Source organism: Coenobita brevimanus, chromosome 107 (genome assembly GCF_032717465.1).
Source record: "Coenobita brevimanus isolate Jiangsu-jjx chromosome 107, ASM3271746v2, whole genome shotgun sequence".
NCBI classification, from domain to species: Eukaryota; Metazoa; Arthropoda; class Malacostraca; order Decapoda; family Coenobitidae; genus Coenobita; species Coenobita brevimanus.
In genome coordinates this window covers 6338071-6363878 of record NC_137060.1, presented here as the reverse complement: position 1 = coordinate 6363878, position 25808 = coordinate 6338071, and the positions used below count along the sequence as shown (strand labels likewise).

The window sequence follows — 25808 nt, the reverse complement described above, 5'->3', positions numbered from 1 at the left end:
CCCATGGCAGTAGTAGCACCTGTGGTCGGCAGCCACCAGTCTCTGAGGCAGAAAAAGACAAGAAGAGAAAGATAAGTCCCCAGTCTAATGATGACGATATAGAGGGAGTGGAGCGTCTACCTCTGAAAATAAGTCTTCACTACTCACAACCTCTCCTACTCAAAAGAAATCAAAGTTGGCCTTTAACACTACACACGATGGTAGAAACGTTCAGGAGCGCTCTTCTCGGTCTAGGGAACATAGCCCTCGCTGTCCTGGAACAACACACCAGGAAGAAGTGCAAAAGAACCGTCGAGGAGGCTCCTTAAACAGGTTGGACCGTAAACATTTAGCCATAGAAGATGATCGATCAGAACTTCATATGGAAATTGCGCCATCCTCGCATGTTGAGTCCCGGTAGGTACGGCTTACATCCTTTTCAGCATATCATGCCTACAATTATTCAGTGGAATTGTAGGGATTTACACGCTAATTGCAACAAAATTGCTATCTTGAAGACCATGTTTGACTGGGATGTCCTTTGCCTGCAAGAAACGAAGTTGGGTTATTATTCATTCAACCCAGGACTCAACTATGCGTATTATAGCTCACTACCACCCGCAGGTCTTCGGGCAAAAGGTGGGGCAGCCATTGTCGTCAAAAAAAGCATTTATCATACTCGAGTGGATCTTCCAACTCTCCTGCAGGCCTGTGCTGTGCAGATATTACTGGACAAACTGTACACTGTTTGTTCACTGTATCTCCCGCCCAATGACTCGGTACAGCTGGATGAACTCCTGGAGCTGGTGGAGATGCTGCAACCTCCTGTTTTGTTACTCGGGGATTTTAATCCCCACAACATTCTGTGGGGTGGGAACTCCACTGATGAACGTGGTGCTATGGTTGAATCATAACTCCTGCTAAAGAATCTATCATTACATAACGATGGTGCTCCTACACACCACACGTTGCACTCTAACTCCTACTCCTCCATTGATCTAAGTATTTGTTCCTCCGATTTATTGCTTTCTCTCAATTGGTCTGTGTCACAATGTCTGCATGGTAGCAACCATTTCCCAATCATAATTGACACCCTTAATGGATCGCCTCCATCAGCTTCTCCAAAGTGGTGTGTGGATAAGGCTGACTGGGAAAAGTTTTCTGCTGCCTTCGATTGTTCTGTTGATTTCTCATCTTTTGAGACTCACATCCAGGCATATGATTACTTCGTTGCCCAGGTCTTAGAGAGTGCTCATGTTTCTATTCCCAGTTCTTCTGGCAATTTTCGTCGTCCAGTTGTCCCTTGGTGGGATAAAACATGTACTAACTTGAGACGCATTACACGGTCTTGTTATAGACGTTATAAGCGTACTGCTTCTCAGAAAAATTATTTAATATATCGTAGAGCATTAGCAAAAAAAATGTAAATATTTTAAATGGGCTAAATGTAATTCGTGGCACAAATATATAGGAAGTGTTACATCTAAAACACTCATAGGGAGAGTTTGGGCTAAAGTGAGCAAGCTGTCTGGTAAATTTGCTCCCCACCCACCTCCTTGTCTGAAGGTGGACGGAGCTGTGGTTTCAGACCCGGAAAAGGTGTCTAACATCCTTGTACACTATTTTGCCAATATTTCAGGTTCAGTGGGGCGCCAGCAGTACCTCCTTTTGGCTCAGCAGTGCTGGACCATGCAAGTAGTTCCGGCTTAGTGGGGCGTCCATCGGCTGTGTTGGACCAGGAAGTATATAATGGGCCTTTTACATTCCGAGAATTGACTCAAGCCCTACGAGCCACAGGGTCATCTGCTCCTGGTGAAGATGGCATACGTTACGACATGATTCGCCACATTCCACATGAGTATCTGCAACTTTTGCTAGATATTTACAATGCAATTTGGTTTTCCACCACCATTCCCAAGAGCTGGAGGACGTCAGTCATTATTCCCATTCCTAAGCCTGGAAGAGATGCCACACTTCCAAGTTATAGACCTATAGCACTTACCAATGTTAGGACTCCATATTATAATTACAAATCATAATAGATAGATAGATAAATAGATAGATAGACAGAGCACCAGGCAAGCCTGGGAATGGGAAATGATCTTGCAAGTGTAACTGAGGAAATGTTGACAATACACAGGAAGTAGCAAGTCAGGGGATGATATAGGTAGTGTGTCAGCGAGATAGCATACGAACAATGCCTAGTGACCATACACACACATACACACATACTCACACACAGGTTTCTAGAACATTCCAACAACAGTGTAACACACGTGACACGACCCCTGCTACACCAGAATATAGGAAGCAGAGCTCAGAAGGAGGCTAACTATAGAACCGTCAGGTAGTGGAGAGAGTGAACAAGAAGAGGGGTCCAACTAGACTTACTTAGTGTATTCAGTCTCTGTAATACATACACTGCTCAACTTAAGATTTTCTCTGAAGATAATAAATCAAGTTAAACTCCCTGTATTCATCATTAACTCCTGCTACAAGAATCGATAGTCACAACATTTGTTTGTGCAAATTATTTGAGAAGATGGTTAACCATAGGTTAGTCTGGTGGCTGGAGACTGGAGGCCACATATCCTCCATGCAGTTCGGTTTTCGTAGAAATCTATCCACTATGGACCCTCTTTTGTGCCTGACAACAGGTATTCAGAATGAATTCATTACTAACAAACATACTCTAGGGGTCTTTTTTGACTTGGAGAAAGCATATGATACAACATGGCATTTGGGTGTATTGTCCAGCTTACGATCTAAAGGTTTGTGTGGGACCATGTTCCAGTTCCTGCAGAGTTTTCTTCACACGCATTATATCCGAGTCCGAATTGGTCGCACAGTCTCCCCCAGAGTTCTGCAACCCGAGGGGGTACCCCAAGGCAGCGTTTTAAGTGTCACATGTTTCATCATGGCCATCAATGGAGTAGCTGAAAGAGTTGAGAATGAAGCTATGATCCAGAGTTCACTCTTTGTTGATGACTTCGCCATATACTGTACTGTAGCCGACCCTAATACTGCAAGACTGCGGTTGCAAAATGCCATCAATGCAACACAAATGTGGGCTGAGGAGTGGGGCTTTCGCTTCTCTCCCCAAAAAACCGTGGCTATCAAGTTCTCAAGGAGGAATTCAGCAGCAGTTCCTCACCTACTCCTGGGAGATAACATCTTGTCCTATGAAGATAAGGTTCGTTTCTTGGGGCTTACTCTTGACAGTAGACTCACTTGGAAGAACCATATTCTACAGCTAAAGGCCACTGTTACACGGTCTCTAGATATCCTTAAGGTTCTTAGTGGGAAGGTTTGGGGTGCTGACAGACCGGCACTTCTCCGGCTATATGATGCCCTATGTCATTCCAAATTGGAGTATGTTTGCCAGATATACTCCTCAGCGGCCAAGTCTACCCTTAAGCTTTTAGACCCTATTCATAACTCAGCAATGAGAATCTGCACGGGTGCCTTCCGCACTTCCCCTGCAGAGAGTCTGTACATTATGGCGGGTGAGCTACCCTTGGATCTTCGCAGAGTGGACCTTAGTTTGTAGATAATGTTTAAGACTCAGACTTCCCTGTCTAACCCTGTTTACCGTCTGATGAAGGACTTTCGTCTGGCACGGAAGTATGAGGAACGTAAGAGTTTTCCAAGGCCTCTTCATATCCGTATCCATGGGTTTTTACAGGACACCTTCTTCCACAAAGTCCAGGTACGGCAAATTTCTTATTCTCCGATCCCTCCTTGGATTATTCCAGAGGCCCATGTTTGCAAACCGGCCTGTACTAAGCATTCGAGATGTTCAGCTGAAGTTTAAGCCCTGTTTCTTGAACATTCTCAGATTCATGCTTTAACCACTAAAATTTACACAGATGGGTCAAAATTGGATTCTGCCATTGGCTGCGCAGTAATCCTTGAGGAAACTGTGCATCAGGCGAGACTCCATGGTGCCGCTTCAGTTTTTACCTCTGAGCTTCACGCTATTGTCCATGCATTAAAACTAGCTTATGACAGTAGGGACAGCCAGTTTACCCTATACTCTGACTCACTGAGTGCTCTTACAGCCATTCAGAATTTTTCCAGCAATCACCCTTTGGTCCAGCAAATTCAGGAGTGGCTGTATCGTTTAGCTTCCCGTCGCAAAAGACTTCAATTTTGCTGGATTCCTGCTCACGTAGGTTTGCCAGGCAACGAGGAGGCAGATGTCGCAGCTAAGGAAGCCATTCATGGTACTCTAGGCAACTTTCCTGTCCCTTTTGCCGATCTTAGGCGACATATATCAGTTTTTATCAGGAGGAAGTGGCAGGAGAGGTGGTCATCCCCCACTGTTACAAACAATAAATTGAAAATAATACATCCTTCTGTGCAGGTTTGGCCAGTGTTGGACAGCACCCCGAGCAGGCGCTTGGATGTTGTTCTGACCAGACTTCGTATAGGTCATACACGGTTAACACACCGCCACATTTTATGTGGCGGAGACGCTCCCTTTTGTGAGGCTTGTCACGTCCCTGTGACGGTGGAACATGTTTTACTTCACTGCAGAAAATTTCATTTTCTCCGGGGCACTGTGGGTTTTGATACCCGCAGTGTCTCCGACATTTTGGGTATTTCTGCAGATATTTTTAAGGTTGCGAAATTTTTATAAGAATGTGATATACTTTACGACATTTAACTTATAGATTTTATGGTGTTGTCTTTTCATTTCAGTTTTTCTTTTTCTTTTTAGTTATTAGGCGCTGAATGACCACATCGGTCCTAGTGCCTGGCCTTTGTGCCAAACCTTTATCACTCACTCACTCCTCCAGCCTTCCTCCTCCCTTAACCTCTCCCCTCCCACACAGTAGTACCAGACATTTGAGTGTCTGGCTACTGCATCACTAGTGACTGTCTCACGCATAAAGGTCCGAACTGGTAGGCAGGTGTGTAAGGCGGAACTTTACTCGGATGCATATATATACAGTATATATATATATATATATATATATATATATATATATATATATATATATATATATATATATATATATATATATATATATATATATACATCATCATCAGCCGTTGAGGTCCACTGCAGGACCGGCCTATCCTTACCGAACCAGGGACGATATATATATATATAAAATTTTCCAATATACTGTATATTTTCTAATAGCTGCACTGCATGTTAGAGAATTAATAAAAGCAAGAGGTGAATATATTTTCCAATGAAACCGTGAGATGCGATTGGCTCACAGTGTGCTTCTGAACCAAGCAGCGAGACTAATTTGCTGCTCACTACGGGCTTCGAAACCAAGCAGCGAGATAATTAGCAGCTCACTGGGTGTCTGAAGCAGGCAGCGGGATATGAACGACTTACAGCTATATTAGCATCCGCCCTAAAGAAACACACGTTTCCAGCATGCTCTGAACACACTGCACTCACTCCACTTGGCGTCCTTGCCACTCAGTACAACATAGTCCTGTTATTCCATCCATCCATTCATCACCCAGTTCTACGTTGCCCCATGAGGGGCGTAGGAGCCCGGGGCTAGGCAAGTTGGTCCTGACATTTAAGAGGAGAGTGATAATATAATTATATGTCCTTAGCAGTGTTCGAAATGAGGGTGGGTTGAAGGTGACTGGTCCCTTCAGACACACTTAAGGCCCTTGGAAACAGCCTATTCAGAAGGGCCCACCGTGGCTCCTAAAAAGACTCTCTTAATATGATGTGTATATATTAACAGGATGATGATTTAGTGTACAGTCATTCAAATTGTAAACTAGAGGGGCATTCACTGGAACACATCTCTCCGACTAGAGCAACATAATTTCCAAAGCACTCCTCATAATGGGTTAGGTTTTCTCATCACTGATTAAGGTTTCGCGAAAAGTGTTTTCCGGATCCCGAATCTGTAATACGATCCGGATAGGTCCCAAACGTTAATCGATTGTTCCCTGGGACACGGGCTATCCACCCACCAAATTTGTTACAAATCTTTCTTTTAGTTTTTGAGTAATCCTGCTATGACAGACAAACTAACAAACAAATAAGCGGGGGTGAAAACACTCTCCTTGTTGGAGAGAACATAACGTTCATTATTGCGAAAATTGTAACTTGGAACACAGATCAGTTGCAACCTATTTACGAGGTTCATTACATTGCCAAGAAAAATAAACTTGCTAATGTAGTAACGTAGCAAACCGGATCACATGATTTTAATCCATCCTTGCTTCATTTGTGGTGCAGTTTATTAATAAAGGGAATAGCATCTTGGCAAGCACAATGGAAATATTTGTTTAAAATATTTATGCGTAGCATACAGCAGTCTGTATTTCTGATACAGTGTGACCCTCACTTCAAGGTGCAATGCTGTCCTAGAGGTCACAGGTCAGGGGAGTTTGATGTTAACGCACATTATCATATGGTATCTCTCTCTCTCTCTCTCTCTCTCTCTCTCTCTCTCTCTCTCTCTCTCTCTCTCTATATATATATATATATATATATATATATATATATATATATATGTCTATCTGTCTGTGTCTCTATATAATAGTATGCACAAAATATGGGGGACTGAAATGTAAGACATGATAATAAACAAACATATGCTTTCATTTCATATGGTACTGCATGGAGTGAGTATGACTTGTTTATTCGATTTCAGGACGTGTATAACTGTATGCAGTAAATTTTATCCAGTGAAGATCAGCATTGGAAACAGGGCAGCATATTTGGATGGGTAGTCACCTTTCACTCTCGCTGCCCTATACTCGTAAGGGGTGGTGGTGCAGGGAGCAAGTTTGTGCAAGTACATGCTTTAGGTATCGTGTAAAAAAAATAATAAATAAATAAATAAATATGAATCTTCCCAATCTGAGGTTATATTTAGTGGATAATGCATACCAGAGCATATTCTGATGTTCAGGATGCAGTAATTCTGATATCATAGACATATCTGTTTATTAAACAAGTACCGTAAATTAATACATACACACACACACACATACATATCACTTTCTATATATGTACCTTGCCTGTCATGGTGACACTGGCTGTGCTAAATGGCCGGACATACTGAACCTTCATATTTACGATACACAGTCGTAATGTAATCTTTGTGATTATATGATAGTTAGTTCTCCCATCTTGTTGACGTTATCGGTGATCTTCAGTCTGATTCCAACTACATTCAGAAAAATATTATTCACACTCGCATTCCCAGCCTATAGTTACTCCGTTGTACCCCACCACACAGCATCACTGCAACTCAACCTTCTTGCTTGCTCTTTTGATTGTCCTGAGTACCTGACTTTACATCTTCTTTTTTTAATTCACCATTATAATTGATTTGGGGCAAACGTATTGAAAGACATGTGAAAAAATACCACCGACTAAAACTGATCGAATGTACTTTAAGAACCTGAAAAACCTGACTTGTGTCTCCAAAACAATTACGTGGATAATGCTAATTTTTGGTACACGCCGTCACACGCACTGCATAATTCAACACTTATTGGCCTACTTCCATACGATAGGCCTTAAGTAATCTGGGTCTTAAACAAAAATATTCAATGTGCCTGTGTATCGTCCTTGTGTTGTCTACTTCACTTTGGACACGAATGAAATGTTGAATGACAAGAATGGACCTAATTTGATCTGAATGAATGGGAATGAACCTTGTTACGTCAAGCTATGGAGAGAGAGAGAGAGAGAGAGAGAGAGAGAGAGAGAGAGAGAGAGAGAGGGAATTTAAGTTTGAAAACGAGTGCTCAGTGATAGTGGCAACATCGCTGAGTCTTAGGTTTCAGCATTGTCCGTCAGTTTTAAATTGTCTGCCGATTTCGTTTTTGCTCGAGGTGGCTTGGATGGTGGGAATTGAAGTGTCTCGCCACAAGTGCCTTTTTTTTTTTTTTTTTTAATTGCTATTTCACATATACTCTGCGTCTACATGCATGTCAGCACCCAGGTTGTTAAGGCGTGTGAGCTGTGGTGTAGGGAATGAATAAGAGTGTTTACTACCTCTAAGTGTAATGGGCATTTCGCTTGCAGTTAGGGCATTCGGAAATAATGTTATTTGTTCTTAAAATAATCAGGGATCCTGTATAATTATTGTTGGTAATAATACTATAACAATATAACTGAAAATGGAGATTGCTTAAATTTCAAAATACTCAAAAGGTAACTGAGGTGTGAGAGGAACACTAGATTTTTGCCGGTTTTATGCCGTCTCCTCAAATTTCCTCTCTGGAACACTGCCTTCAATCTTCAAACCCATCCAATGTTTCTAACAAAGCCTCTGTTGTCTGAAGTCACTGAGAGGAAATCTTTATGTGTATCTTCATACTATTTTTATACTCGTTTCCAAGCCATAAGGTGGGTGTTGCTTTTTTGTGCGTGACGATTTAACTTTCTCTTATATTCCCGAATATAAACGTCCGAATTCTCTCCTCTTACTTCAGCCTCCCACTAAGTATACAAGTATAAAAACACAATGTATAAAATAGGTGATATACGGACGGCAATGCGCCAAAAACCACCGGAGCATGTAAAGACAGTATAATGATATGTAACCCCATCCCTGCATTGTTTTTAATGACATACTTTTATGTGCTGCATGGCTGGTTAATAGTTATACTATAATAATGACACTTTTCGGGTCACTAATGCCTACATAATGGCTACGCCATAATGGCACATACTGGATTTTTTTACATTTAAGAATGGGATTCCATGTCCTTTCAATACCTTGATCTTATTTCACTGGTTTTGTTTTATGAATTGCCATCCCTACATATTCATACTTTTTGTGAAATACATTTTTATAATTCTCCCACTGACTTTGAAAGCCCCTGAGTGACTTCTGAAGGTTATTGTACGTTATTCAATGTAAGAAGAGCGTCGTAGCAGTAAAGGGGTTAATGAAGGCTCTGATTAATGCCTTTCCGTTCGAAAAGTCTCTCCTGAGCTGAACAAAACTGTCTGTATATAATAACAAGAAGCGCACACAGCGCAAAACCTACTCCTTTTGTCCCTGCCCTGTGATATAGGCCTTCGACTGACTGTTCTCAAACGTGAAATACTCTACCTGTGTGTGACCAGTAACCCCTCCATTGTCTGGTGCTTACTGATTTAAGAATGTTTAAGCTGACCTTGTCCACTGACTTTGACCATTTATCAAGTGCTCTTAGAATACCTTTCATCTTTTGCAGTCATTAAGCCCTTCCACAGAGCTTAAACCATATTAAACAGAAACCTTTTGAGCTACATGGCCAAGATTTTGACATTGCTCTGTGGCCTGTACATTTGACTGACTGTTCTCAAAAGTAAATTATTTCACCCTTTGCTGACCCTCTACCCTTCTACCAAGTTTGGTCTATATCGGATCAAAACTCTGTTCTCGACCTGTTACCTGTTATCTTTTTAGTGGATATCGTGTTTCAAAGACAGTGGAGAATGAAACCCCTCAAAAAAAAAAAAGGTAATCAGTTATGCCACGTTAGAACCTGACGGTTTCCAGTGAGAAAAATATTGTTACATTCACGTCCCACATTGCCACAGGCTCCAACAGCAGTAGTTCAGTATAGAAAGGACGCCACCCAGTGAATCGTTCCTCTTAGGGTCAGCCTTTCAATGTGCAACAGCATATCCTTACCCAAGATCAACTCAAGCGTAATAACACAGGCTTCTCGCGTCCGCTGTCTTAATTATACCAAGTAATTACACTGCCTGCTTTACAACTCCAGAGCTATGCTACTTCACAAAGCCACAAGTCAAACTAAACTGAAACTCCTCTGTTCGTTTCGTTTAAAGATTTCCTGCACATATAGTGCAGGCCGGGCCATACATTAGCCCGGTCAGTGGGGTATGGGCTGGTTAAAAAATAGTAAGAGAGGAGGACAGGACCTGGGGATTGCCCAGCACACACATCCTGTCTCCTGGCTGGCTTTGTGGTGTGTGACTACTCTATTCTCTCTCCCTTCCTTTTATAACCTTCCTTGCTTCTCCAACATTCTAGGACGTGCTGTTACCTGCTCCTAGAACAACAGTTACCAAAGCGGAAACATCAAAAATATTCGTTTCCTTACATTATATAGCACTCCAAACTTGTTAGCATACAAACTGAAATTAAATTACATAATTTAACTATCACTTACATAAAACATTATAGAGAAAATAAGAAAAGAATAAGAATGGATGCATTACTTTACAAAGTACCTCCACTCAGCAGCAGATTATCTGGCAACTCTGACTCCTATCAGAAAAATGCGAGAATCGTCGGGAATTTTCCAGCCCTACCTACGTAGCAATCCAGCTTCTCAACAATAAGGAGAAATCAAGGTTTTAACCGATTGTGTTTTTACGTGCTAACGTTTTTTTCAAGCTCATTTGGGCGCTGTTTTAAGTCTAGAAAAGCATGGGGATTAGGGGTATAATCTTAGAGATTTAAAACTGTTTGGAAACTACAAACAATTTTATTTAAGGGTTATGGGCACATCGGGGCCATCCCTATATAAAATATCTACTGATTGATATGCATGTGTACTGATACACCCTTAGCTCTACTGAATGAAAAATCTTTGAATACGCTAGTTGTAAAATGAAACTTATCTCATCTAAAAAAAACAAAAAATGTTAAAGAAAAACGAAAAGAAGAAATAAGTGACTCTCCCTTTAAGGGGATTTCAGTACTTGCCACGACCTATCTCTCCTGTCGTTCCTTATTTTACCTGGTGAAAAATTCTACATCTCTTCTAGGCGCTGAAAGAAATCAATACTTAAAACACTTTTTGACACTACATTTTTTTTCCATCTTAACTTGTCCCCGATTTTTTTCCTTTTGCAGCTTATTTCACGTTGTTTAGTGATAGAAAAAAATACGAATCTACATGATTTCCATAGCACTTCTTTGTGACTAGCACCATATCTAAGGGTTAATGCAATTGTACAACTCATTATTCAAGATGATGAGATGGCAATTTTAGGCCAAGTTTGAGTCAAATGGGCATACTTAAAACTCTCAGGTCTTAGGCTCTCTCACCTGAATAAAATAATCTCGTGTTGGCTGAAAATAAAAAAAATAGGAAGACGGGGCCATACCGAGAGGGGTTAACCCCCTTCAAAATCGAGGACATATTTTATATTAAATCCCTATCTCCAGACGTTTTTATTCACCTTAAGAGACCTTTTGAACAGAACGGGTTAGATAGAGCCTTTTGCTGTCTTTCTTCCATGTTTGGAGGAACCTCTGGCCACCCGGCTGACACGTTTGGTTTTGTAGTGTAGGCTTGTCTTCTCCACCTGTTATCTATCAGTCTAGAGCCAGACGCCTTAATCCCGTAAGGGGTGGCCACAAACAAATTGCCTCCATGTCGCCCTATCCCCTGCCATTTCGCTGCCCTTCTCTCAGTTCAGTTTGCACACCACTCTTTCATATACCTGTCCATTCCATCCCTCCATCTCATCCTCGGTCTTCCCTTCCTTCCCCACCCCTCTTTCCACCTCACTCGCATACACTTTCCTCGTTAGTCTCTCACTCTCTATCGTCTCCACATGACCAAACCACCTCAGTGTATTTCTGCTAATGCTTTCCATCACGTCCACCTGTTATAATTTATTGATTTTATTTTTTATTTATTTATTTTTTTTTTAGACTCTTATTTGTCCATGGAAGCAGATATTTTGTTGCTGCATGGTTATAACTTTTTCGGCGCCATTTGACTGTGTTGCCGCGGCGCCAGTCCCTTATTTAATCATTCAGTTTAATTTACTAATACCTTCAGTGTGAGAGCTGACTTCAGTGTATCAGAATCGTCAGTATCAAAGTTAAAAATTCGTCACAGGTTTCAGGAGACTAATGGTGACAGTATCATGGGTTCCTGTCACTCTCTCATCTTAATAAAATCTTTTGACTGTAGCTGGAAGAAATTACTGAAGAAGATTCAGTACGGAGAAAGTTAACGTGAACACAAAAATTATCTTGATCTTGTTGGACATAATACCCACAAAAGAAGAAAATGTGAGATAATAATCTGGAGAGGAAGGCAGACAATATTTATGCATACTGATTTTCTCATGTATAAAGAATACGAGTCTGTCGTTAGGCTGAAAGAAATACTGTGTGAAATAAAGTTGTTAAGCTTATAAAACAGGAAGCTGCTCCCAGACTAAAAAGAACTGCTGTGTTGTAGTCAGAATAACATACTCAAGACTTTTTATGGCGTCATACAGTTAAGAAAACTGGTACGATTTGATAGTTTAGTAATATTAGTGCTGATAATTGTATGGCAGCTTCATTCACATCAATCAAGTGTTCCAGTACCTTGTTATTTATTATCTTAAAGAAATGGAAGTTACGTTATCTTTTATCAACACTAGAGTTTTTATCATCCAGGACTCTTTTTAGCACTTAAGGGTAAGGTGAGGCGGGATCCAGAGAGCAGGAAATGCAAAAAAAAAAAAATCTGCTAAATTAAATGGGTCATACACTCTCATTCATCCATCATTCAGTTCCATTAAATTATTATGCATTATACATTTCGTGATACTGCTATGCACGGTACCAGTGTGACGTGCCGAGCTGGAGGATTTGTCAGGATACGAGCCGGTGTAAAACCAAAGTGGAATGCCGGACAGACGTGCAAATGAAGGTAAGAGGATTTGCACTTTGAGATGTTCCGCTTTCCGCCACAGCCTCAGTCGTGTAATATTCCAAAACCAGCATGCGATGTGGTTTGGCGGTTTGGGTGAGACAGATTTCTTTGTACTTTACCATTAACTCCTCCTATCCCATATAATTAATTTATTGTTTACAACCTTCAGGCAATTTTATCCAACTAGAAACGTTAATTTTTGGATGGGAAACGTTGGATTCAGCCTTTATTGCCCCCTTCATTACTGGGGCACTCTAAGCTGATTAATTTTCTCCTTCCTATTTACGGATAATTTAAGCAAGGCGTCATTGGATGGAAGGGGTTAATGGACTGATATACTATCACGGAAATTCTCTGACAGAAAAGGAATATAAGTGTTTAGTGTCTCTTCCTTGTGTGTGTGTGTGTGTGTGTGTGTGTGTGTGTGTGTGTGTGTTCGAGTTTTTCATCTCTTATACTACTTTGTCTTCTTTCCGGCTTGTATTCCTTGTGGTCGATTTTTAATCGTTGTCTGGCGGCATGTGACCCTAGCAATTGCATCGCCAGTTTTTATTTCAGTTAATCAATCAGTTATTCAAGAGGAGGTACACTTGGGTAGGCCCGTTGATAGGCTGTGAAAATTTCTCCATTGAACAGAAATATCAGTCTGTGTTTTGCATAAGGCCTTTTCAAGTAAGCACACTAAGTTGTCGGAAAAATAAAGCACATAACTTTGTCTATTTCACTTTCTATCTGGCCTGACTGTTCGAGTATGCGTCTTGAGTAGGCCACATCTCAAGCAAGACTAAAGTTATCCGAGAAATATATAGAATTAACTGTTTCTCTTACAACTTCTGCCAGGCCTTAAGAGCGGAACAGGTGTCGGTATAAATTTCGCCTTGTCATGAAAGAAAACGTGGGAAGTTAACTGAATAAATACTTTTTTTCTATGCAGATAAGAATAAACCGAAGACTTAGAGCTAGGAAATTGTTTCGTCCTCCCCCCCCCCAAAAAAAAAAAAAAAAATACCATATTCAAGATTCGTTCATTTCGAGGTCCTGGACACGCTGAGTTTAAAAGACTTGCTCATAATAATTGATTAGAATCCCTTGTGTTTTGATGTTAGTCCGTGATGTTTTTTTGCCTCAAGGTCTTAACCATAAACTACACCAACACACAGAGATGCAACAAAATGAAACAATCCATGCTTATCCCATACCGATATCATTGTAATTTCTCTGCAATTTCTGTTCGATACGTTGGAGATTACAGACGAGACGCTGTTTGCCACACTTCTAAAATCTTATAGTTTGTTATGGTTCCTTAGCTACTTTTTTTTTTTTTTTTTTGAGGATGTTGAGCCATACTGCCCACTGTTATGTTTAACACTTTGGCTCCAATGACATTTTTTTAATACAGGGGCGCAGCCAGGATTTTATGGGAAACAGGGGCTGACTTTTGATTCTTGTTATTCTTGAGATAAAGCTTCTTTAAAATTAATATAATAGTATCTATATAAAGAAATAAAAAATATATTAAGTGATAAATAGTAAAGGAAGCAACCCAGAAAGTAATTATTTATACCTAATAAAAAATATAAAGAAATGACTTGCAACTTTCCCACTCAACATATTCAGAATTGGGGGAAGGGGGAACTCCAGCACCTACCCCCCCTTCTCCGGCTGCACCCATGCAACATTATGCCTCCGCCCATCGATGGTGGAGGAGGCGTCTGTCCCTGCGTGAGTGCGTGGATGCGTACGTCCGTGCGTTCGTGGGTCCGAGTGTCCATAACACTGTTGTGGCTGCGATTTCTCCTGAACCCATCATCGAATTTCCGCCAAACTTTTGTCAGTGATGAAGTATGAGGAGTTTGATGAGCTAATTTGGTCATCTAGGTCAAGGGGTCAAAGGTCAAGGTTATGTGGTCGACTTAGTTTATCCTTGTGGGGCGATATCTCCTGAACCCCTCGACGGATTCGACCAAACTTTTGTCAGTGAGTCAGTATGAAGAGATGATGAACTGATTAGGTCAGCAAGGTCAAGGGGTAAAAGGTCAAGGGCATATGGGGTCGTCTTAGTTCATCTTTAGTCTCACTTCAACCCACAGTGAACCCTGCCATAGAGGCTGTATGGCTAGTCCATGTGCAAGGCTTGGCGGAGGCATACCGAGCGACGCTTTGTGTCGACAGCTCTGGGCCCGAGTTTTCGGCGTTCTCATTATATTCTTGCTATCTGCAGACGATGTTACCTTGGGAATGACTGTGAACTGGAGGGGAGTTAGATATGGCCCCATTAACCCCTTTAAGTACTAGAGGTCTCCCGCAAACTGAATAAAAGCGTATGCAGGTAGCAGAAATAAAACGAAAATATGTCATCGAATCGGTGAGGTTAAGCAGACTTTAGTAATTAATGTTGTCTCCGGAAAACTTTTGAACATACAGATGTGACTCACCAGAAGCTTTATCCTCACCATACTAATGGTACCGGTGCTGGAGAAGGAAGCCTTTGCGTAATGGCACCGATATAACTGGGTGACCCCACTACCTGGCTATACAAACATCCCGCAGCTACCTCCCTATCCCCCGGAAGGTGGATGGTGGACTGCAGAAAGGCAGTATAAGCCTGCAGTTCACTGATTTCACGTTACCAGTCAACCAAGGGCTGCGGTAACTACTACGACCACCAATGGTACCAGAATTAGCTATCAGGCTTCTATGACTCACTCCCAGATGAATATACACTGTTCTTTTCTAGAGTTTGCTGGAACAGATTACCAAAGTTCTTCCGACCGTGAGATTTTTGTCTTTTTGCGGCCACGTTCACGAAGATCAGTGGCAGGATAATACTATACTGTGGTCATACATACTTCCCATAGCCTTCCTTCGTGACAATCATAATATTATAGCGTTCATTTACTGGTGCGGCTCAGCATTAATGATGAAGAGATGGCAAATTAAATCGTTAGAATGAAAGGGGTATATAACAATGGCAGGCTCTTACGACTCACTCTCAGATGAATAAAATCGTATTGCGTTACCTGGATCAGAATAGTAGAGTCTTCCCCATCATTAGTGTTAAATCTCTCACGCCAATAGTTTATTTTTGCACCGATGTGAAGCAAGCATTCTATAAATTATAAAGCTGCAGTTTAACCCCTTTTAGCTAAGTGTGTGTGTGTGTGTGTGTGTGTGTGTGTGTGTGTGTTCACACGATTTTGATAGGCTAAGAGACATTTTTCGCACCCGAGTGTATAAATACAGCCTTTATTGGCTCCATCTCTTGGTGGACGCCTGTGTTGTACTTTTAGAGTTCTCATTTGTCTATTAGTTTAGCTTAGGTTAGATTAAGACTTTCAGGGTTTGTTGACGATAAACTAAGTAGGGTTACGTTAGGTTAGTGTGAAGAGTAAGTTAGGTTAGTTGTTCTCCTGTCAGGGTATACTTAGATTTAACAGAAATATTAAGGATTAATAAAAATTATGTCCACACATCCCTGTCACATTCGGACATTGACACTCCCTTTGTTGAACTGTATATGTTACACAATTGTATAGCATATGTGACCCTCCCTATGTTGTACAGTATATATGACACTCCATGTGGTGTACAATATATGTGACACTCCCCTTGTTGTACGGTATATGACATTCCTTGGGTTGTACAGTATGTGTGACACTTCCTATGTTGTACAGTATGTATAACACCCTGTGTTGTACAGTCGGCAATCCCTAACTTGTACATTAAACGTGACACTTTTGGTGTACAGTATGACATTCCCTATGTTGTGTGGTATATGTGACACTCTCTACGTTGCACAGTATGACACTATGTTGCACAGTATCTATGCCACCTCCTATGTTGTACAGTATTTATGACACTCCCTCTGTTGTACCGAATATTAGAATACCAACTGTATGTTGTGCTGTATATATGTCACCTTCTATGTTGTACAGTATTCATGTTACTCCCTATGTTGTACTGAATGTTAGAGTACCTTTGCTGTACTGTATATATGACACCCCCTGTGTTGTGGAATTTTGACAAAAAATAGACACCTTCTTATGGTCACAGATATAGCCCTCTGGCTCCACTGCAGGGTTATACAAACGTCCAATTCCATCCCTATCCCTTAAAGGGGATGGTGGACTGGAGGATGGAAGGCATCTTCAGCCAGCAGTCCATTGGTTTCACATTGCAGATGACCTGGATCAACTACTACGACTACTACTATTACCGCTACTACTATTACCGCTACTACTATTACCGTTACTACTACTACTACCGCTACTACTACTACTACAACTACTACTACTACTACTACAACTACTACTACTACTACTGCTGCTGCTGCTGCTGCTGCTGCTGCTGCTGCTGTTGCTGTTGCTGCTATCTAAGAAAATAAGAGTTTCCATTCCACATCATTTATTAAATATATTTTTCCATAATCATGAATGCCACAGTATACAGTATAGAAATCATTACAGCCTTTTTCCATCCCTTCCTCTACACACACACACACACACACACACACACACACACACACACACACACACACACACACAACACACACACATACGAGGCTAATGTTTATATGGACACTTTCTAATGTAATGGGCGGGCTATAATGACCACCTCAGGATCGTGTGAACCTATTTTTTTTTTTTCTGTTTCCAAAATATTACAAAATAACGTCCACAGTAATATTGAACTCAGACAAAATTTACAACAAGCAAGCCCTACATGCAGTTAACGAATCAATGATGTCTTCGTAATGGCGATGTGCTATATATTCATTCTACTTGTTACCCTAAAATTGCCCCGTCCCTATACTGAATGTCGATTTGTACCGCTACGCTAACGAAAATATGTAATCGTAGTCACGAAGAGGTGTCACTGAGAGGATGCTGAGCCGTAATATTGTTTCACTCTCTACTGAGCTCCGCGAAATAAGCTGCAAAAAAACGAAAATCTGGGCCAGGTTATGGTGAAAGGAGTGTAATCCATGTACTTACTATCCTCCTTTTACTTTAACTTGGTTTAACATTTATCTCTCCTCATTTTGAATGCTGAGTTATATCCGGAAATGAACACAAGAATATGATGTTAGTCACGAGGAAATGTTAAAGAGTATGGTATAGCTATAGTGTAATTTCATTCTGCCACTGAGCTCCGTGTAATAATTAGCAGAAGGAAGATTACGTGGGCCAAGTTAAAGTGAAAAGCATATAATGCACGCACCTGGAAAATATATATACTCGTATATCTATCTATCTATCTAGCTATCTATCTACCTACCTATCTGTCTATCTAGCTATCTAGCTATATCTACCTATCTGTCTATCTACCTATCTCTCTATCTATCTCTACCTATATAGATAGATAGATAGATAGATATAGATATAGATATATAAAGCTAAATTAATAATTACTGTATTCAAATAGCGTGCGGTGTGAAAGTAGTTACAAAACTCTCTCTCTCTCTCTCTCTCTCTCTCTCTCTCTCTCTCTCTCTCTCTCTCTCTCTCTCTCTCTCTCCCCCAATATTCGTATACCTGGCCATCAAACAGTCCAGCTCAGGGGACACCGCGTACCCGGCACCACAAACAATTTACTGGGAGCGGTAGGAGGGGTGTTCAATCTACCTTAACATAGCTTTGTGTGAAAGGTATTTACTCTCGGGTCAGGAACCGTACCGGAACACCAATGTGCTGAAATTAAAATGAACTGAAATTGAAAGCCTCAGTATATATATATATATATATATATATATATATATATATATATATATATATATATATATATATATATATATATATATATATATATATATATATATATATATGCTGATTAAAGAGAAATATTAATTATATGTTCCATGTTTAGTAAATAGAAAATTGAAGAAACGACAGGAAATGTGGAAAGAAAGCTGAAGGGGAAAGGGAATAAGGAAAAGAGATAAAAGAGGAATGGAGGAGAGAAACTGAGGAAGAAAGAAAAATGAGAGAAGAAAGGTAGACGAAAGTGTTATTAGTCTCCCCCTGTTATATTGGTGGTGACTGGTTTTCGCTGAATTATTATTATTCCTACCTCAGAGTCTCGCAACGATTCCAGGAGAACCGGAGACTGCGAGAGGAATCTGAAGGTCCCAAGTTGTGTGTCCGTTCATGGCGTGGACCATTGCTGACACAAAAAGAAAATCCAAATCCTTTACGCTCAGTGGAAGGGCATGTCAGAAAGAGTCCTATCAGTATTATGTGGTGAACGAGATTTTTTTTTTTTTTTTTTTTTTATGCGAGGAAGAAGAAACCAAAGGCCATGAGCCCGCAGTAACAGTTCCCTCCAAGAGAAAAACAAAATACAATATAGAGCCAAATTCAAGATCCGATCATTTTGAGATGCCTGGACACATTGCGTTTGAAAGACTGGAGATCATAGGCAGCAGGAAATACAGACAGAGGGAGACAGTTCCAGAGCTGACCTGTTGCATAAATGAAAGACTGGGAGTAACGGTTAACTCTTGCATTAGAGAGTTGGACAGAAAAGGGATGAGAGTTTGCTGCCAGACGGGTGCTACGCGCCCGTCGTAGAGGTGGAGGAATGCAAGCAGACAGTTCAGAGGAGCAGTGACCATTAAAGTAGCGATAGAAAAGAGATAAAGATGCAACAGTGCGGCGAAGAGACAGAGGTTGAAGGGAGTCAGTAAGAGGAGGAGAGTTAATGAGACGAAAAGCCTTTGACTCCACCCTATTGAGAAGAGCTGTATGTGGGGAGCCACCCCACACATGAGAGTTGTACTCCACACAGGGGCGGATAAGACCCCTGTATAGAGTCAACAATTGCGCAGGGGTAAAGAAAGAGCGGAGTCGGCTTAGCACACCCAATCTCTTGGAAGCAGATTTTACAAGAGATGTAATATGATCTTTCCAAGATAAGTCCCGAGTAAATGAAACCCCAAGCATGTTCAAGGATGATGCAGGATTAAGCTGAATATTATTAAACATTAGTGGGTATACCTGTGGAAGATTTTGTCGGGTTGATAGGTGTAAGAACTGAGTCTTAGATGCATTAAAGACAACCATATTATTTTTACCCCAGTCAGAGATACGAGCCAAGTCAGACATTAGGTGTGCCGTAGCCTCATCCCTTGTTTGTTGAAGTAACTGTTGAGATGGGCGTTGCGGGAACCGAATGGAAAGGTGAAGGGTGGAGTCATCAGCGTAAGAGTGGATATGGTTAGATGTACAGCTTAGAAGATCATTGATGAATAAAAGGAAGAGAGTTGGTGATAGGACAGAGCCCTGAGGAACACCACTGTTGATAGATCTAGGAGAAGAACGATGGCCGTCTACAACAGCGGCTATAGAACGACCAGTAAGGAAGCTAGCGATGAAGGCACAGATAGAAGGATAGAAACCGTAGGAGGGCAGTTTGGAAATTAAAGATTTATGCCAGACTCGATCGAAAGCCTTTGAGATGTCAAGTGCAATGGCAAAGCTTTCGCCAAAGTCCCGAAAGGAGGATGACCAGGAGTCTGAAAGGTAGGTGACAAGATCGCCAGTGGAGCGTCCCTGACGGAACCCATACTGACGATCGGAAAGAAGGTTGTGATAGGAAAGATGCCTTAAAATTTTTCTATTAAGAATTGACTCGAAAACTTTTGAAATACAGGACGTTAAAGCAATTGGACGATAGTTGGAGGGTTGGGAGTGGTCACCCTTCTTTGGGACTGGCTGAATGAGAGCAAACTTCCAGCAAGAAGGAAAGGTACAAGTTGACAGACAAAAGACGAAAGAGTTTGCCTAGGCAGGGTGTAAGCACAGAAGCACAGTTCTTGAGAACAACAGGAGGGACCCCATCAGGCCCATATGCCTTGTTAGTACTGAGGCCAGTGATGGCAGAAAATACATCAACTGAAGAAATTTTAATGTCAGCCATGAGGAAGTGAGAGGGGGGAAGTGATGGAGGAACAGCACCGGAATCGTCTAGGTAGAATTGGAGGAGAAAGTCTGTGCGAAGAGATCTGCTTTATCAGTAGAAGAAATAGCTACAGAACCATCAGAGTAGAAAAGAGGAGGGAAGGATGATGAGGTAAAGTTGTTAGAAAGATTTTTGGCAAGATGCCAGAAGGAGCGGGAAGAATTCGAGTTGGAGAGTTGAGAGCATTTAGTATGGATGAAATTATTTTTAGTAGAGCGAAGAACAGACTTAGCACGATTCCGGGCAGAAACGTAAAGATGATGTGATTCAGGGGTGGGTTGGCTCCGGTACCTTTTGTAGGCCCTCTCCTTGTTGCGGACAGCATTAGAACAAGCGTGATTAAACCAAGGCTTTCTTGCGTTAGTCAAAGGATATGAGAAAGGAATGTATGCTTCCATGCCCGAGAGAATAACCTCCGTGTCATAAGGCACACTCAGATGGCTCACGGCCATGGAAGCAATAATCATTCCAGGGAAAATCAAAGAAGTACTGCCTGAGGGCCTCCCAGTCTGCGGCTCCAAAATGCCACAGACGACGTTTCCCTGGAGGGTCCACAGGCCGTACCGGAGTGATAGGACAGGTTAAGGTAATAAGGTTGTGATCGGAGGAGCCCAACGGAGAGAAAAGATTAACAGAGTAAGCAGAAGGATTAGTTGTGAGGAAGAGGTCAAGTATGTTGGAGCTCTCTCAAGGCGGTCAGGGATACGGGTAGGGTGCTGTACAAGCTGCTCTAGGTCATTAAGGATAGAAAAGATGTAGGCTTCTTCACCAGGTGGATCCGTGAAAGGAGAGGAGAGCCAAAGGTGGTGGTGAACATTGAAATCTCCAAGAATGGAGATTTCAGAGAAAGGAGAAATGGATAGAATGTGTTCCATCGTAGAAGTAAGATAGTCGAAGAATTTTTGATAGTCAGTAGAATTAGGGGATAAGTAAACAGCACAGATATATTTAGTCAGAGAATGACAGGAAAGCCGAAGCCAGAGTGTGGAGAATTCAGAAGAATCAAGTTCAGGAACACGAGAGCAAGATAAGTCGTTGCATATATACACAACAGCCACCTTTGGCTTTGAAATGAGTATAGAGAAAGTAGGAGGATACAGAAAAGGGTTTGCTGTCAGTTGCCTCAGACAGCTGAGTCTCCGTTAGAAAAAGAAGGTGAGGTTTAGAGGAGGAGAGGTGGTGCTCAACAGAGCGAAAGTTAGAGGAAAGGCCGCGAATGTTGCAGAAATGAAGAAGAAGAGAGTCAGACAGTGGTTCTAGGCACCTTGAGTCGTCATCGGGAGAGGGGCAGATGGTGGGGGCATTTATGGTCCCCCCCCCTGGGGACTCCGAGGCTTGATATAACGACGCCATTTTAGGTAAATTTTGAAAAGGAAGTGTAGTGTGTACTGTGCATGTAGTTTGGTGAAGATAGTTAGGTTGTATGTCTACTGGAAATTTCAATACGACTTGCGCAAGGAATCTGAGTGGCCCAGTTTGTGTGTCCTGGTATGGGCCACTGCTGATAGAAAACAATCCCAAATCTCCCCAGTGGGGTCAAGGTCATTGTAAGAAATAGTAAGTGGAGACTGGTCAGCACACTTACAGAGTTCTAGTTTAGATCAGGCTGCCGGTAACAGGACTGAAATATAAGAGATGTCATCGTGTCTAGTGGTTTGTATTGAAAAGATGAGTGACTAATAATTGAAGAAAAGCTTAAAGTAAAAGGAAGAAGGGAATAGGAGAGGAAAATCAGAACTGGGGGAAGGAAAGAGAGAGAGAGAGAGAGAGAGAGAGAGAGGGGAAGGTAGAGCCGAAAAACAGAGAGAACTATTAGGAAGAGAGATGCCAAAAACGAAGTAGAGAATATGAAAAGATAATGAGGAAAAAAGAGGTGACGTGAGCATTGAAGGGAAGAGAGAGAGAGAGAGAGAGAGAGAGAGAGAGGAAAGCTGGGACAGATATAGATGAATGGGAAAAATTATTACAAAGAAAGGGAGAAATTTAAGAGAGGAACAGAATGAGAAAATGGAAGAAGGAGAGAAAGAAGGAAGGGAAAGAAAGAATAAAGGAAACGGAGACAACGAAGAAGGAAACCAGCAGAAGAAAGACAGAAGAAAAAATAAAAGAAAGGGGAAGGGAGAAGAAAGGAGAGGAAGTGGGGAAGGAAAAGAAGGGGGAGAAAAGAGAGAGGTGGAGTAACGAGGAAGTGGAGATTTGGAAGAAAGAGAGAAGAAAAAGAGGGAAAAAATGAAGGAAGAAAGGAGAGAATAATGGAATGGAACGAAGAGAAATAGAAAAAGTAACGAGGAGGAAGAGACTCAGAAGAAAAGGAAAGAAAAAGGAGAGGGAGGGACAAGGGAAGTGTGACAAGGAGAATGTGAGTGAGAGGTACTAACGAGTAAAGGGAAAAATGAGAGGAGAGAGGAAAAAGAAAGGGAAGGGGATTGGTGAAGCGAGGCAAGGAGAGTGTGAGAGCCCTGAAAGCAAACATTGTAGCGTTGAGAAATCTGTGTGGCTGGAGCAAAGAGATGATGCTGACTCACTATGTAGGAGGAGCTGGCTAGTTTACGAGTACTGAAGGGGCAAGGCAATGACAAGCACGGAGGATGGAAGGGAGAGTGAAGGAGCAGGGGGAAAGAGGAGAGAACGAAGGAAAGGAAAGGGGACAGGAAGGGAGGAAAGAAAGGGGAGAGCGAGGGGAGGGGAGGAAAGAAAGGGGAGAGCGATGTGAGCGGAGGAAAGAAAGGGGAGAGCGATGTGAGGGGAGGAAAGAAAGGAGAAGGCGAAGGGATGGGGGAAGGGAGCGAGAGGAGACAGAAAAATGAGAGGAGGAGAGGTACGGAGTAGTGAGAAGCAAGGAAGGAGTGAGAAAGGAAGCCAAAGGGTGAAGGATGGTGAGAGGGAAGAAGAGAAAAGGGAGAGGAAGGGAGGAGTGGGAGTGGACTGGAAACAGAAAAGATGAGTTAGGGAGCAGTGAGATGTGAGGAAGAGAAGTAATAAGACGTATTCTAATCCCATCTTCTACTATTTTTTTTTTTTATGGAACTGGGCCCCATTCACAACTTCAATACTAAATCGTGATGGCATGAATTCGATGAACCTTAGTTATGAGGCAGGAATGAGTCTCCATGGTTACTAGTAAAATCAACCATCCACTCGAGCTACACTTGGCTATCAATTAAACTGGAAGAGGTTATGGATTTTTGTCAGGTTAGATCACATGCACTGTAATAAGTCGTTCAGTCAAAATACCACTTGCTGTAGCTGTTATACTTGCTTCACTTTGACTTAGCCTAACTTTTTCGTTCTTTTGCAATTTATTTCACTTAGTCCAGTGTCGGAAATAGAAAACACTTTCGTTCTACATTTTTTCCCATAATGGTTACTATACCCTTTTCACATTAACCTGTCCCAAACTTTCGTCCATTGCAGATTAGTTGCATGGCTCAGTGGCAGAATGAGACGATACTACGGCTCTGCATCTTTCTTATAACATTCTTACTGACTAATCATATTCTAGTGTTAATCTATTGTTACAGCTAATTATTCAAGATGGAAAGATGTCAGTTTTAGGCCAAGCTAATGTAAAACGAGAAGTGTATTATATGAATGTTACTTTACCGTTACAGCTTAGCACTGAAAACAAAGGTGGCAATTTAGACAGAGATAAAGATAATAGGCATTTGTTGGGTGTGACATGGAACCAACATGGAAAACTCTATATAGTTTTTGCATCTTTATCACGGTGCCAAAAACCTACCATATTGTTAAAACAGGACTGGGAAGAGTATGCAGACCCCCAAGTATTTAATGGTCAGTTGTGGACCAGTTAAGAGCATTTGAGGTGGCTATGGTTTTTTCACTGTAACTTAGTCCAGATTCCGTCCTTTTGAGCTTGTTTCACGCAACTTAGTGACACAAAAAGACAGTTTTATGACTTTACATTCTTTCCAAAGCGCTTTTTTGCAACTAGCACCATATTCTAGTGTTAACCCCTAAATCTCAGATAGCCATCATTAAAACAGGTGGTTAAGGCACTTGAGATGATAGCTATAGATGCTTTGCGTTTCCTGCCACCATTTGAATTCCTAACCATTTTCTAGGGTGCCCTGTGAGTTACATGGGTTTTGCCCTGTGAGTTACATAGGCTTCTAGGTGGCTGCCCTGGTCAGTTTCCCGCTCGCTGAACGAATGACAACAAGCATGAATTCAGCTTTCACGTCATCCAATTCCCTATCCTCCGTGAGTGGCCACCTCCACCCCTGCCAAGTGATAGTGCTATTGGAAGGGCACTAGAGATGATGGTGTCATCATTATGAAGTGGCGAAACTATCTCTGAGAGTAGGAGCTATCATGTGGAGAGCGACGGGCCCTGGCTTGCCTTCCCTGCCTCCTCCCATAACTACATGCTGCCACTTGAAAGTGACTCGGAGGACCCCAAGTGGTGGCTGATAATTCCCGCAGTGCAAAGTGATGTCCCCCACCCTTCCAACATAGGAGACTCATCTGAGGCATCAGACTCCAACAAGGAGGCTCAGGCAATTGAAAGTCATGTGCAGAAGAAATGCTGCATTTCAGCCACCCAGCCACCTATGCATCAACTAAGAAAAGACTCCGTGCCATTACCACCCACATTGTTCCAGGCCGGACCTTCGTGGGTGATGTCCCCACGGCCCGGCCAGTCACGTGTGTCCCTATGACCACAGAGGCAACCAGCATCACTTTGCAGCATTCCCCAGGCATCAGTGCAAGGAGATCCAGCATCCTCTAATTCAACCTATCATCCCTCACCTCCCTGCAGTACAGTACAAGAGACCATGCACATGGGCATGCTGGCAAGTCAAGAAACCAGGGAGTGTACGTGGTGCACGTGACCATTGCCTCAGTTCCCATAGGCCATGTGTTCGGACAATGGAAACCTTTGTGTGGCACAGGACGAGTACCTTGCCATTCTGCAGTTCTTACACTTTTCCCCCAATCTGAAACCTACACCCAATGACAGGAGGTTGAAAGTTCACCTTACTTTGACCATGATCAAAGAACATATCACCAAGTTTTTCCAGCCTTTTCAGAGTGGCCGAGTTGCTTGTGTTATTATGGGAATGGCTGACATTTATCCAGTACATATCGTACAAACTTCATTATTCTGTCTGTCTGTCTATTGCCAGACTCCTCAATCCCGTTAGGGGTGGCCACCTCCATGTTGCCCTGTCCAATGCCACTTCACTGCCCTGCTCCCAGCTCACACACCCCTCTCT

At 41.9% G+C, this 25808-nt stretch overlaps 1 protein-coding gene across 1 annotated transcript; it reads left to right on the top strand.

Moving 5' to 3' along the window:
• Window positions 1-1030: 1030 nt before the first annotated feature.
• LOC145416644 (uncharacterized) lies at window positions 1031-25250 on the top strand. The gene is made up of 5 exons (XM_080285578.1): window positions 1031-1041; window positions 1619-1837; window positions 2737-3521; window positions 3849-4205; window positions 25048-25250. The coding sequence occupies exons 1-5, from the start codon at window positions 1031-1033 to the stop codon at window positions 25248-25250; spliced, it is 1575 nt and encodes a 524-aa protein (XP_080141704.1).
• The last annotated feature ends 558 nt before the right edge of the window (window positions 25251-25808 follow it).

Bases quoted from the DNA above. Each gene is read 5' to 3' on its own strand.
- LOC145416644 (XM_080285578.1), top strand. The intron at 1,838-2,736 runs GTATCTGCAACT...TGTATTGTCCAG, and splicing joins ATTCGCCACATTCCACATGA to CTTACGATCTAAAGGTTTGT. The intron at 4,206-25,047 runs GTACTCTAGGCA...CTTCCAACATAG, and splicing joins AGCTAAGGAAGCCATTCATG to GAGACTCATCTGAGGCATCA.